General features: G+C 30.9%; 1 protein-coding gene across 1 annotated transcript; it reads right to left on the bottom strand.

The window, feature by feature from the left end:
• Positions 1-9,708: 9,708 nt before the first annotated feature.
• On the bottom strand, positions 9,709-15,309 carry LOC139491429 (baculoviral IAP repeat-containing protein 2-like). Its single transcript, XM_071279121.1, has 4 exons — positions 15,214-15,309; positions 13,479-13,977; positions 11,314-11,486; positions 9,709-10,358 (listed from the first exon to the last, which is right to left on the bottom strand). The coding sequence occupies exons 2-4, from the start codon at positions 13,957-13,959 to the stop codon at positions 10,353-10,355; spliced, it is 660 nt and encodes a 219-aa protein (XP_071135222.1). The 5' UTR covers positions 13,960-13,977; positions 15,214-15,309; the 3' UTR covers positions 9,709-10,352.
• Between the last annotated feature and the right edge of the window lie 1,304 nt (positions 15,310-16,613).

Here is a 16,613-nt window from a genome sequence, read left to right as displayed (position 1 = left end):
GTTAAGTAAATGCTAAGTAGCTTTTTAATTACTTTTCCCTTTCTTTTCGAGTTTTTCAAACAACAATTATAACTTTTTGGCTAACAATGTTGTTGAGTTTACCGTGTCCTTATTACTTGAATAGCCTCGAACGACTTAACGGTACGCCATTTAGAAATACATCTAGACAATCCCGAAATTTAAAGATTAATACAGTTTATCTCAATAAATAGCTACATCCGTTTTGTTAACTTTGCGATAGAGGTAAAAAAAAAAAGTTAAAGCATTGTTTGTTATATTTGTCATGTTTGTAATGTAATGTAAAAAACAAATAGTTGTTGGAAATATGACGAAATGATTACCAAACTTAAAAGACATTTTTAAAACTAAAATCTTGCACAATATTTTGGAGCGACGGCAGACTGCAATACGTATATCAGTTTAAATGGTGACTTCTAGTATATATCACTAGCGGAAAGAAGAAACTGTGTGTATAAGCTATAAAATTTCATAAATGTATGCCCTTCCTTATACAGCAAACGCCGACACTATTTACCATAATGGTTGAACAATCTAAACTTGAAAAATCAAAGTCTTGATTGATTTACAAGACTGTATACGACAAACAAATATAATTTACAGAAACCAACAACAAGTACCAAATTACAGGTTTAAAAAAGACATGTTTAACTGAATTATCGAAACCGTTGTCTTGGAAGATCTTTTATCCAAGGGGTCCTAAATAGTTGCATTTTGATAATCCTACAAGAAGTAATAATTTAATTCCTTGCGGACTTATTCATAAGGACCGAAAATTCCCATCTGCAACTTTTAAAAATTCCGGATACTGTATAAATTGAATGGGGTACCCCATTTCAAACCCAGCGTCTAAGAAAATCTCATCTATAGGCACTAGATAATGATGAAACTTGTAGAAAGAAGATAATGATACATGGTTTTCTGGCAAAAACATTTATAACAGCCAAATTTAACGTTTGTCTCGACTGAAAGAAGACATTTCACAATAAATACTGAAACGCAAATACGCACAAACGCATAAAGATGTTTATTCCGGACAATAACTTAATCTATACAAAAAAAAACAGCATAACTACCTACAATGAAGGTTGATAAATACTCTAGGGGATAATGCATCTGGTGCAGAAAAATTGGTACCGTTAATGTTATTAATGCTTTACATAATATGAGAGAATAATACTTGAACGAAAAACAACTCCTGAAAAATCATTGGCTATTCGTTGATGGTTAAAGGCTATTTATTTCTGAAATCTAAGTTTTGTTTTGCTGTTCTGAGTTTGCAAGATGTTACATGCAGCTACAATATTGGTAAAAAAAATTGAAAACATATACTGGTCTGTATAAAATGTACACAAAAGTAAACGAATGAAAGCCGATGGAATGGAGTCCAGGACTGGGAAAAGCACATTCAAAAAATGACAGCTTACATGAACTGAGTGTCAATTAAAGCACAAGTCCAACACAAAAATAAAATCTATATTCAAAATGGTAATCTTTGGAAAAAAAAAGAAATTTACAATTCAAACAATAGATCGATATCAAACAAAAATGTTTCATTATTATTTTATGGCAACAATTGGTAAATGAAACATCCAATGTCAAATTATCAACATAGAGTCCCAACAAAGAAAGTTTCTGTCATGTTGTGCAACGAAACATCAACGGGCACATGGTAGTGACACCACTAGATGTTTAATATGATCCCGCGAAAATTATGACGAAGGTAGCAAATTGTCTGTGTGACCATGGTGACCATCGTTGTTTGTAATTAATTTTGTGAAGATGTTTTATCCTCGGGTAATCCTCAGATTTACTGTTCAAGGTAATGTTCATCGAAACATTGTAGGACTTTTAATTCGCCAAAATCTCATCCTTGTCAAATGATATGTTTTTGTGTGTGGGATTACCAGAGTGGTCATTTATTTCTAATTGTTTTACAACACACTCACAGTAATACATACAAAACCAATATCATTCGAATCCGCAGGAACAACAATATTTGTATTTGAGAGATGAAACTTCTGTGTCTGTAAATACGGATTTTGGTCTATCTTTCATATAGTTTACAACTTTTGAATTTGACATTTGTTTTATTGGATGTTTGATTGCTTTAACCCATTTCAGTGTCCAAATAAGCGAAGAACATTAATATGTATTGTGAATGCATATCTTTATGAACTTTTTTTTTTATTATTTAAGGGTTACATTATGTATATCATTGTGTTTTATATAATTGATTTATGTCAACTTCTATCGCAATTTAGCTGTAGTTTTTCAACAGATAATATACACAAACAGAACATAAAACATATTTAAAACAAGGCAAGCAACATCAACTTTAAACGTTCTGTGTATTCCGTTTTTTTTTGTTCTGGAGAGTCACAATCCGTTTTATTATAGATCAATGAAATGGAGTTCTATTAAATCACATTACAGAACACAAACAAGCATTGCATTGAAAGGACATAACTTGATCACCAAAGCATATGTGTTATTGTCCTCTGAATTATAATTAAAAAAATGAAAAATGTCAGTGTAAGAGACTACGGGTGATTGATTCATGATAAATAAAAAACCTTTTTAAAACACGAATCAGTTTAACGTTATCATGGGTATTGTTCGAAGAAAAATATAGTGTGTCGTTAGTATTGAAAACTTCCCAATTAATTTGAAGATAAGCTAGATGAATTTGACTTAAAATGACACAATAAGAATCCACCCATTTGATATTGGATATTTCTATCAATCGGAAATCAATCTAGTCTAACAAAATATAATTAAAATCAAAACACAATGTCAGGCTTGCCTTTTATTAGCAGTGAGATATCAATTTGGTATCAAAAATTGATATAACAATATTCACTGACTCTGAAACTTTTATTCTATCATTTATTTGAAATTAAAAATGGCATTAATTTACAAATTGATGCTCGTCGAATTGACTCAAACTTTGAAACACAACCGTACTTAAACTTACTCTAGAATAAAAAAAAATCGAAGTGAGCAAAAATCAATAAATGGGATCGTTAAAAAATTAATAACTGTTTTTTCCAAGTATGAATTTAGTAAATATTAGCATTCGAATTGGTTATAGGAGAATTCTGGGTCTCACTGAATTATAATGTTTACTGCTGCAACATACTAGTATACATGAATCAATATAAAACACTTTCGCGTCGCGTTCATTGTAGAGATTTCAAACCTGCAAATTGGGGTTATTAATGATACAAATTATCATTAAAACATTACACCACAATAACAGATGGTTGGACCGTCATTTAGAGTGCTATTGTTTGGAAGATTGTAGATAGATTGACAACAAAATACTATGTCAGCTTATCAATAATGATACACACATATTTTACATGTCAATCGTTGAATCGACTGTTAATAAAATTAACGGTACCAATTTTCTTGCACCAGATGCGCATTTCGACAATACATGTCTCTTCAGTGATGCTATTGGCCAAAGTATTTGAAATCCAAAGCTTATATAAAAGATGAAGAGCTATAATCCAAAAGGTCCAAAAAGTATAGCCAAATCCGTGAAAGGAATCAGAGCTTTGCATAAGGGACATACGAATGGCAAGGCTTGATACAATCAAATTGCAATGAATGGGATATGTGATCTCTAGTCTAATAACACGTCGATTTGGAGAGTGATATGTGTTCATACGAATTGTTCCATTGTGTAATAGTAGACTAAAAATAGGACTCGTCAGTAAGCTTATGGCAAAGGAGGGTTGAAGTACAAATTATGATAAAGTCAATACATTTTTTGTTAAACAGCTGTCAGTATATCCTATGCTCCTCAGGTCAAAACATTTGTAATAACAATCTATAACAATCATCATTATATTTGTACAATGATAAAAGTCAAAATGAAATAAGTGAAAAACAAACCATTTATTTTGGTAAAATTAAAATGCAAGATGTTATACGTGTTTTTTTATTCTTATGATATGATACAGAGTCAATTATTTTCATCATTAACGAGTCGATTTCGTCTGAAAGACAACGTGATGAATGTTATCAAAAATTATGACACTTTGCAGAATATCCAATCCTATATTGAATTAACGATTGTGTATTTTGGCTGCTGCTATCCCTGTAATAGAATTCAGACTTTAACTGAATAGTCATTGTTTTTGTCAAAACATTATTGTAATTCAGGTATTCCTTATTATAAAGTGAACACATACTTATTTCAACGTTTTTTTGTGTGCATTTTTTGTTTTTTGTTTCTTTTGCTTTTTTTGAATAATAAATGTTGATTGCAAAACATTACATTGTTTACGGTTCTGTTCAATCAACAATTTTCTACATTTGAAAACGTATGTACCAATTCAGGATGTATTTTCTCATTATATTTTGCCATTTCATTAAGGACTTTCCGTTTTGTTAACGCACATGATTTTTTCACATAATCACATTTAGATGTTCCATTGATAAGATATACACCGAAAACTTAATCACATTTAGATATTCCATTGATAAGATATACACCGAAAACTTAATCACATTTAGATATTCCATTGATAAGATATACACCGAAAACTTAATCACATTCAGATATTTCATTGATATATCTATAACATCTTTTCAATGATTGAAAACAAAATGTCAGCCATGTAGTTGAGAGGAAAAATAAAGAACTAAAGAAGGCCAATGGCCGAAACGTCTTGATAAATTGGTTTATTTATACAATTATAAAAAGTATGTTCCCTATTGGAATTTTAAAAACAAGGATAAGATATACACCGAGAACTTAATCACATTTAGATATTACATTGATAAGATATACACCAAAAACTTAATCACATTTAGATATTCCATTGATAAGATATACACCGAAAACTTAATCTCATTTAGATATTCATTGATAATATATACACCGAAAACTTAATCACATTTAGATATTCCATTGATAAGATATACACCGAAAACTTAATCACATTTACGGATTAGTATCAAAAGTATCGCATTTCAGTGAGAAAAAATAACAATAACTTCTACTTTTTCGTCCTACAGACATGAGCAATTTTGAAATAATTACTGTTAATGTTTTTATTTCAAATATTTCTATTAAAAAGGCGTTTCTATACTATTAAACGAGAAGACCTCATTTTGGGTGTCGCTTCTCCTCCTTCCACAATAAATTAATCATCATGCCTCTGTGTCCTATAGGTAACATGTATAGTCGCATTTGTCATCCATTCTTATGATCATTCAGTTGGGGTTATTTTGGAATAAAAACGAAAAAGAATGCGTCCGGATATTTTCCCGTCATTGGACAAAACTTTAAGTCAGATTAGACTTCCGGTTTGTGTTTTTCTGTACTTTGAACATACAAAGACTATGAATAAAGTATATACATTTGCTTTCTGCTGTCATTTTGAGTTCTAGCATGTATCATCCTTGCTTAACGTGTTTCAGTTTGGGTTATTTTGGGAGGAAAACGAAAATGAATAATATTTGCTATTTACTATCAATTAGTTTACAGTGGCGGATCCAGAACTTTTCATAAGGGAGGGGGGCACTGACTGACCTAAAAGGGGGGGGGGGCGTTCCTCTCATGCTTCAGTGATTCCCCATATAATCAACAAATTTTTTTCAACGACCCTCCCTGGGATCCGCCTATGGTTTACTATCAACGGCGGTCACTGCGGATATATTTCTGTATACATACATTTACTATGAATAACTGTATTTGTTATAATTTACTATAAATTCCAATGGTTATCTTGGGAGGGGGGATCTTTACTATTTATGGCGTTCACTGATGTATATATATATATATATGTAAGTACTTTTGACTTTTGATACCTCTCCTGAAATTATCTGAATAGTAATTAAAGAATATTCGCATGTTCATAGAGTACAGAAAAACAGAAGGTATAAAAATCGGTATTTGGAAAATAGGGGGAGGGCAAAAAAATATGCCCAGTCCCTAAGTACCTTTGACTTTTGATACCTCTCCTGAAATTCTCTGTATAGTAATTAAAGTATATATGCATGTTCATAGAGTACAGAAAAACAGAAGGTATAAAAATCGGTATTTGGAAAATAGGGGGAGGGCTAAAAAATGTGCCCAGTCCCTAAGTACCTTTGACTTTTGATACCTCTCCTGAAATTCTCAGTATAGTAATTAAATTACAGAAAAACAGATGGTATAAAAATCGGTACTTGGAAAATAGGGGGAAGGCAAAAAATGTGCCCAGTCCCTAAGTACCTTTGACTTTTGATATCTCTCCTGAAATTCTCCAGTCAGTATATTTTTTTTACAGTTTACATACGCTCTATTTCCCCGCGATTTCGCGGGTATGTTCTAGTTATATTTAAAAATGCACTCTTTGTATCTAAAATGCTGTGCACATCTATTTCGTTATAAATGTTAAGTAAATGCTAATTAGCTTTTTAATTACTTTTCCCTTTCTTTTCGAGTTTTTCAAACAACAATTATAACTATTTGGCTAACAATGTTGTTGTGTTTACCGTGTCCTTATTACTTGAATAGCCTCAAACGACTTAACGGTACGCCATTTAGAAATACATCTAGACAATCCCGAAATTTAAAGATTAATACAGTTTATCTCAATAAATAGCTACATCCGTTTTGTTAACTTTGCGATAGAGGTAAAAAAAAAAAAGTTAAAGCATTGTTTGTTATATTTGTCATGTTTGTAATGTTTAAAAAAACAAATAGTTGTTGGAAATATGACGAATTGATTACCAAACTTAAAAGACATTTTTAAAACTAAAATCTTGCACAATATTTTGGAGCGACGGGCAGACTGCAATACGTATATCAGTGTAAATGGTGACTTCTAGTATATATCACTAGCGGAAAGAAGAAACTGTGTGTATAAGCTATAAAATTTCATAAATGTATGCCCTTCCTTATACAGCAAACGCCGACACTATTTACCATAATGGTTGAACAATCTAAACTTGAAAAATCAAAGTCTTGATTGATTTACAAGACTGTATACGACAAACAAATATAATTTACAGAAACCAACAACAAGTACCAAATTACAGGTTTAAAAAAGACATGTTTAACTGAATTATCGAAACCGTTGTCTTGGAAGATCTTTTATCCAAGGGGTCCTAAATAGTTGCATTTTGATAATCCTACAAAAAGTAATAATTTAATTCCTTGCGGACTTATTCATAAGGACCGAAAATTCCCATCTGCAACTTTTAAAAATTCCGGATACTGTATAAATTGAATGGGGTACCCCATTTCAAACCCAGCGTCTAAGAAAATCTCATCTATAGCCAAGTATCATAGATAATGATGAAACTTGTAAAACGAAGATAATGATACATGGTTTTCTGGCAAAAAAAATTATAACAGCCAATTTTAACGTTTGTCTCGACTGAAAGAAGACATTTCACAATAAATACTGAAACGCAAATACGCACAAACGCATAAAGATGTTTATTCCGGACAATAACTTATATACAAAAAAAACCAGCATAACTACCTACAATGAAGGTTGATAAATACTCTAGGGGATAATGCATCTGGTGCAGAAAAATTGGTACCGTTAATGTTATTAATGCTTTACATAATATGAGAGAATCATACTTGAACGAAAAACAACTCCTGAAAAATCATTGGCTATTCGTTGATGGTTAAAGGCTATTTATTTCTGAAATCTAAGTTTTGTTTTGCTGTTCTGAGTTTGCAAGATGTTACATGCAGCTACAATATTGGTAAAAAAATTGAAAACATATACTGGTCTGTATAAAATGTACACAAAAGTAAACGAATAAAAGCCGATGGAATGGAGTCCAGGACTGGGAAAAGCACATTCAAAAAATGACAGCTTACATAACTGAGTGTCAATTAAAGCACAAGTCCAACACAAAAATAAAATCTATATTCAAAATGGTAATCTTTGAAAAAAAAATTTACAATTCAAACAATAGATCGATATCAAACAAAAATGTTTCATTATCATTTTATGGCAACAATTGGTAAATAAAAAAACATCCAATGTCAAATTATCAACATAGAGTCCTAAAAAAGAAAGTTTCTGTCATGTTTCGCAACGAAATATCAACGGGCACATGGTAGTGACACCACTAGATGTTTAATATGATCCCGCGAAAATTATGACGAAGGTAGCAAATTGTCTGTGTGACCATGGTGACCATGGTGACCATCGTTGTTTGTTATGAATTTTATGAAGCTGTTTTATCCTCGGGTAATCCTCAGATTTACTGTTCAAGGTAATGTTCATCGAAACATTGTAGGACTTCTAATTCGCCAAAATCTCATCCTTGTCAAATGATATGTTTTTGTGTGTGGGATTACCAGAGTGGTCATTTATTTCTAATTTTTTTACAACACACTCACAGTAATACATACAAAACCAATATCATTCTAATCCGCAGAAACAACAATATTTGTATTTGAGAGATGAAACTTCTGTGTCTGTAAATACGGATTTTGGTCTATCTTTCATATAGTTTACAACTTTTGAATTTGACATTTGTTTTATTGGATGTTTGATTGCTTTAACCCATTCCAGTGTCCAAATAAGCGAAGAACATTAATATGTATTGTGAATGCATATCTTTATGAACTTTTTTTTTAATTATTTAAGGGTTACATTATGTATATCATTGTGTTTTATATAATTGATTTATGTCAACTTCTATCGCAATTTAGCTGTAGTTTTTCAACAGAGAGTATTAACAAACAGAACATAAAACATATTTAAAACAAGGCAAGCAACATTAACTTTAAACGTTCTGTGTAGTCCGGTTTTTTTTTTGTTCTGGAGAGTCACAATCCGTTTTATTATAGATCAATGGAGTTCTATTAAATCACATTACAGAACACAAACAAGCATTGCATTGAAAGGACATAACTTGATCACCAAAGCATATGTGTTATTGTCCTTTGAATTATAATTAAAAAAATGAAAAATGTCAGTGTAAGAGACTACAGGTGATTGGTTCATGATAAATAAAAAACCTTTTTAAAACACGAATCAGTTCAACGTTATCATGGGTATTGTTCAAAGAAAAATATAGTATGTCGTTAGTATTGAAAACTTCCCAATTAATTTTAAGATAAGCTGGATGAATTTGACTTAAAATGACACAATAAGAATCCACCCATTTGATATTGGATATTTCTATCAATCGGAAATCAATCTAGTCTAACTAAATATAATTAAAATCAAAACACAATGTCAGGCTTGCCTTTTATTAGCAGTGAGATATCAATTTGGTATCAAAAATTGATATAACAATATTCACTGAATCTGACCCTTTTATTCTATCATTTATTTGAAATTAAAAATGGCATTAATTTACAAATTGATGCTCGTCGAATTGACTCAAACTTTGAAACACAACCGTACTTAAACTTACTCTAGAATAAAAAGAAATCAAAGTGAGCAAAAATCAATAAATGGGATCGTTAAAAAATTAATAACTGTTTATTCCAAGTATGAATTTAGTAAATATTAGCATTCGAATTGGTTATAGGAGAATTCTGGGTCTCATTGAATTATAATGTTTACTGCAACATACTAGTATACATGAATCAATATAAAACACTTTCGCGTCGCGTTCATTGTAGAGATTTCAAACCTGCAAATTGGGGTTATTAATGAAACAAATTATCATTAAAACATTACACCACAATAACAGATGGTTGGACCGTCATTTAGAGTGCTATTGTTTGGAAGATTGTAGATAGATTGACAACAAAATACTATGTCAGCTTATCAATAATGATACACACATATTTTACATGTCAATCGTTGAATCGACTGTTAACATACGAATGGCAAGGCTTGATACAATCAAATTGCAATGAATGGGATATGTGATCTCTACTCGAATAACACGTCGATTTGGAGAGTGATATGTGTTCATACGAATTGTTCCATTGTGTAATAGTAGACTAAAAATAGGACTCGTCAGTAAGCTTATGGCAAAGGAGGGTTGAAGTACAAATTATGATTAAGTCAATACATTTTTTTGTTAAACAGCTGTCAGTATATCCTATGCTCTTCAGGTCAAAACATTTGTAATAACAATCTATAACAATCATCATTATATTTGTACAATGATAAAAGTCAAAATGAAATAAGTGAAAAACAAACCATTCATTTTGGTAAAATTAAAATGCAAGATGTTATACATGTTTTTTTTTATTCTTATGATATGATACAGAGTCAATTATTTTCATCATTAACGAGTCGATTTCGTCTGAAAGACAACGTGATGAATGTTATCAAAAATTATGACACTTTGCAGAATATCCAATCCTATATTGAATTAACGATTGTGTATTTTGGCTGCTGCTATCCCTGTAATAGAATTCAGACTTTAACTGAATAGTCATTGTTTTTGTCAAAACATTATTGTAATTCAGGTATTCCTTATTATAAAGTGAACACATACTTATTTCAACGTTTTTTTGTGTGCATTTTTTGTGCAAGCGTTTCTTTTGCTTTTTTTGAATAATAAATGTTGATTGCAAAACATATCATTGTTTACGGTTCTGTTCAATCAACAATTTTCTACATTTGAAAACGTATGTACCAATTCAGGATGTATTTTATCATTATATTTTGCCATTTCATTAAGGACTTTCCGTTTTGTTAACGCACATGATTTTTAACAACTGCAGCTTTTTAAACTATTTACTATTAAAACTGTTTAATTGTCATTCTCATGATAGTCTGTTTTGACCTAGAATTAAGTGAATTAAACTAAACACCAGTATATAAAGTTGATAATCTCGTTAATGTAACTTATTTTTTGTAAATAAAAGCCACATTTAGTTTAATCATATTTCTCAAAAATCTCATTTTTATCTTTACAAACAATATTGCTGTGTGTGATGGCATTACATTATAAGCATTAATCAAGTGTCAGTACAAAACATTGATCATTTGAACAAAATTGTGTTTTTATTGGAAAAAAAAGAACCATTGGGAAAATAAAAGTTGCAATACTTCAGCGCATACGAGTAGCCAGAAACTTAATGAATAACAAAAGTAGCTAATTGTTATCAAATATGCGACAAAAATATACTCAAAACCGATGTATGCTATATAAACCAATAGTGTAAGGAAAGTCCGAGCTGCATGGTTACATGTTAATTTTTAAATTCATCAATCGTGCGGAGACGTTTCGTGACTTGAAAAATTTGGGCGAAACGGAATAAGTCTGATTTAATAATTTCGTCGCCTGTAATTTATATCAAATATTCCCAGTCTCTAGTTGATTCTTTTAACTTTTCCCGTTGAATAAACTTACGGTGTCTGTGTTTGTGATGATATTTTTACAAGATAATATTCCTTTCTCTCTGAGGTCTGATATGAAGTCACAGTCTGATTGATGAGTTAAATGGATAATGAGGGGATCGGCATCACTGCTCCAGTTGTTGTAAACAAATCCACACTGGAAGCAAGTCGTCATGTCACCAAAACCTAATTATTGAAATAATCAAGAAACTTAATTAATGATTGTGGATATCATTAGCTAAGAAGCCAGTGCTTTGGTACTGCCATGATCTATAACAAGGTCTTATAAAAAAATCCCCGATGGTAAATTTGACAATGTTAAGAAGAATCTATGGATCTATCAACCTAAGGTAATGTTGACCTAAGATGAGTTTTGGTTGGGTCCCTGTTATATTATATATAACGGAGAACGTTTCTACGTGTTTATTCATCCCTCGTTTTAAATGTTTATGTTTGATTGTTCCTGGTGATGGTCAATCAAGAACAACGATTAGAACACACGAAATTTGTTATGTGATATTTTCATTTATTACATTGGTTGCAGCGAATTACATAGTAATAAAAACCGATAATTTCACTTTTCAAATAAAAACCGATAATTTCACATGTGAAATAAAAATGGTTATTTCACTCCTGTGACGTCTTACCACAAAAGGCGTAGTCAAGACGTCAGACCAAAACATATTGTAGATGCTAAGAAAAAGATTTAGTTCCTTACATTTTACTGTAATTTCAGTAAAAATATCATTTATCAAATTAAATGTAATAAATAGAATAACTATTCAAAGAATTCAAATATTGAAACTCGTGACCGAATAACACTAATAATGCTACGCGAATTTGTGAATTAATGTGTTGTTCGGTCACACACACGTAAAAATTATTTTTCTCTATTTGAATTTTTCGATTAGTTATTTTATCATTATTAGCACTGAGTCAAAATCATTTCTGGTAGACTGTTAGTCTCTATAGTATTATCCCCTAAAAATGTCATTTCTTTTGTAATATACCCTTTCCACAAAAATCTTTTTTTAATAAATTTTGAAAATTTAAAGAAACAGAGATTCAAATCCTGATGGTTAAAGTTGTCCTTTGAATAATTTGGTAACTTTTATCAAGTCCCTGTTCGTCATTTGTAGTTCCTAACGTTTATATGTATGAATAAATGTCTGAGTTTTAAATGTTTAAGATTGAGCTTTTCTGATAAAGGTAAATCAAGATAAGCGATTTCTTGTTGTCTTTTATTTGATTTGATGGCAGAGTTTCTTGTACTTCACTATTTTAATGTCGGATTTTCTTTTGTTTGTTTTAACAGTTAAAAACGACCGATCTGTATTTTGACATAAGAAAATGCCTGTACCGAGTCAGAAATATGACAGTTATCCTTTCGTTCTATGTGTTGGAGTTTTAATTTTGTCATTTGAATAAGGACTTTCCGTTTGGAATTTTCATCGGCGTTTGTGACTTTTGTGAATTTACATATTGTTACTAAAGCACCTATAACGTAACATATAGTTTGTCGAAAAAGGAGGCAAAAACCATATCACATAGACTTGATATGATCCTGAATTTGTATGTAATATTGGAATACTCAGTTGGTGTAAGAAAATCAACTATTGGTAAATGAAATAAGATGTAAACTTTAACTATAAAACCTTCATGTTTTCGTTGGCGATGTAATAGCTCTAAAACATGATGTAAATGAAGGACGTTGCATTGGGCATTTAGCAGAGCAAACTAGGTTTCCATAGTACATAGGTTATAGATGTAATAAAAATATGTAATACGAAATGTCGCTGAACTTTTGATAGGACGAGCAGTAAACTTTATTACATTTATGTAATTTTTGTAATTTTTGTAACTACTGATATCATTCCAAATGCTAATAAAATTAATATGATTTGCTAAGATTGATTGTTCGTTGTTGTATATATGTTTACAAATATGTGGTTAGTATATGGTGTACCTAAATATCAATATCCCTTATCAACACATGTTCAATCAGTTTTTATATTGCTGATTGTAGAGAAAAACTGAACTGATTGGAGCAGACATATGCAATGGAGAGAAGACAAGTTCCTAGCAATAATCAGGTCTTACGATAATAAATGAATACCTTTTGTAATTTTTTTTCTAGACAGGAAAATGAATCTGAATATATTTTTATGAACATCTTACCTCTGTAAAAGAACCCAGACTTTGCAAAATGTATGGTAGGCCGATTACACTCAGATTTCCATCCTTGATAAGATTTGCATCTTACCTCTTCGTTACTGTAAGTTTTATATTTGGCAGGTTTTTGGTTTTTGTGCTTGATTTCAAAACATTCGTTGTTATTTGAATCTGATAAATCCGTAAATAGGTACCTCCTCTTTTGTTGTTCGTGTACACGTTTAGCAATTTCATGTAAATCCTCTTTTGTGTTTGAAAGATTGTTTCCTATGTCGGATCTAACAACTAACCCTTGCTGACCACCGTTGTCTGAATCCTGACCTGTAAATGTTTGGTATTGCCCACTAGGTAGAATTTCTGATCGCTGCTTCTGAAGTTCTTGGTATCCAGGAACAATGTGTGGGTTGGTGCTTTGGCCACCATTTCCGGAGCGTAAAGATAAAGCTTCATATCTTTCTCGAAGATCTTTTAACTCCTCATAGAACATTGTATGATGAACCAGATCCTAGTTTACCATGTGAGCCAAGAAAAATAAAAGCATTAATAAAAGCAATAACCCTTATATTGTTCATCAAAGTTCAAAAGCTGTTAAAACACATTTGTGTCACTAATAACGTCAGTTATTAAAAGTATTTTTTGTACAAGCGCAACTTGTTTTATCATTTCATGCTAACTGTTGGTTACGTACTGACATATGCTGTTGTTATATAACGATATCATGTTATGATTGGTTTATACGAGGGAAACATTTTTCTCCTTATCATGATATACATTCTATTACACTCCATAGAAAAGTTATCATTTGTGCACTTTCTTTAATCGAATGGTTGTTACATTGTATGTACATATTTTATACTTTCTATTTAAAATGTCATCAAAGATTGATTATTGATCGATTATTGGTGTTTAAAAGTCACTTACTAGCCCAACTTTTTGGCTATTTTGTGGCAGGCAGATTTTATGGGTAGAGGAAACCCGAAGAAAACAACCGACTCTTGATAGGAAAATTGGCAATCTTAGTCAATTAAGATTGTAGTCGAGTGAAGTCGCGCGAGCGAGTTTCGAACCTCAGTGTTCACTGGCTAGTGATTACACTGTAGTAGAACTTCTTAGACCACTTGGCCAGCGAGGCCCCTTTTCATTAAAGACAATGTTAACAGAAGACTTGATAATTTCATAAATTGTTTTTTTTTGGGGTGTTAATCTTTTTGTAAATCAATGTAAATACGAATCTTTGTTTAAAATAAAATTGAGAAAGGAAAAACTGTTTCCTAATTTATTATGGGAGATGAAAATATATCAAAATTTTCAAATACCGTTATTGGCAACTTATCTTACAAAAAATTCTTGAGATAGAATATGAAATGGATGTAAGTGGTGATCGAAGGTAGTTTTGTATTTCCCACTTTTTGTGAGCCATATTATTAAAATTTAACACACGGAAATCATTATCTTTTTTGTAACTCCCCTACAAAAATAAAACCAAATGTTTTGTGAATAGCGTTAAGGAAATTTACAAATCGAAAGTGAAAAGGGAAATCTTTTCTGTAACTGTGATATAATTTGTAAACAAACAGATAGATTTCAAAATAATTTATCACAGTCTATATCAACTGAGTGAAAAAATATTCATATATTTTTTTACAAAAATACAAAATGTGTCGTAACTATATATGTGAATTTTGACGTGTTCTTTACTGTTTTTAATGTGAAAAAAAGATATACGTTTAACTGCTCATACCTGCGCTAATTATTTCAACATTACTGTGTCATAGAAAGTTTTTTTCCAATATGGCGAGATCACATTATCTAAAAGTTTAAAAAACCTTTTCTAAATATAGATGTAATGACATAATACCACTCACAAGTTTAATATCAATATGTGATAAAATCTATAATTTATGATATACATGTATATATAAACAAACTGCTAACTATTTATTGGCTGAACGTCTGGATGTCTGCCAAAATGTCCATTGTTTTATTACGGTATTGCTATAAAAGTTATCATACCATGTGATTTGGTCTATTGTCAACTTAGAGAACAAAACATACAGCTCAATTAACAAGGAAATAAATTCATAATATTTACGATGTATTTATTTTTAAAAAGTTTGCCGAACTCCTATAAAAATTCAAACAAGCAAGTCCCTTATCAAATGGCAAAATCTCAAACATAAACATACCAACCAATTAAAAAATAACGGTCATATTCTAGATACTTTATAAAACAGTCATTTGAACACAATACATGAACCTCGTATATTTTTTTCATTTATTTTTATTCTGCCTTCTTTATTAAAAGTTTTATATTAAAATTGGAATCGTATATATAAACTTCGTGCTTTGGTTTATGACAATTCTTATTTTGTGAAAAACCACACTAATTATACAGTGAAGAGGATATTATCAAAATGCTTGACTTCTTAATCGACAATATATTTGTTGAGGTTGGGAATAAGAATTTCAACAGACAGTCGGTATTCCCATGGGTACTTTATGTGCACCCATTTTGTCTACTTGTTTTTGTACTCATATGAAGAAAAATTCGTTCAGAACCTTCTAAAAGACAAAAAGAAAAAGCAACTTGTAAAGTTCTTTAATTTTACATTCAAATATATTGCTGATGTCTTATCACTAAATAATCCATATGTTAGTCAGTACTTACATCTTCTTTATCCCAGGAAACTTGCAAAAAGGGAAATCACAAAAATACTGAACTCCGAAGAAAATTCAAAACTGAAAGTCCTTAATCAAATGGCAAAATCAAAAGCTCAAAAATATCAAACGAATGGATAACAACTCCAATAAAGGATACTACTGATGCAAGAAGGACTGTATACCTTAATATGGACGGCAACACACTAAAATCTATGACAAACCGGATTATGTCAACTTCTTTTTAAAAAAAAATCCATTTCTCTGCAGTAACATACCCTCTGCTTAGTCGTATCTTCATTGACACGTTATGCTCGTGCATTTTCAAACTATACTGACGTCATACACAGGAATGTTCTCCTTACGCAGTAACTGTTCCAACGGAGTTATAAGAAGGAAAGATTAAAAAATGACACTCGGTAATTTTTTCACGAGTTGGTTGATTTATACGATGTGTATTTGTCAAAACTAAATAATGACAGT

This window comes from Mytilus edulis, chromosome 10 (assembly GCF_963676685.1).
Source record: "Mytilus edulis chromosome 10, xbMytEdul2.2, whole genome shotgun sequence".
Classification (NCBI taxonomy): Eukaryota; Metazoa; Mollusca; class Bivalvia; order Mytilida; family Mytilidae; genus Mytilus; species Mytilus edulis.
Note: the sequence above shows the minus strand (reverse complement) of the source record. Positions and strands in the feature narration are given on the sequence as shown.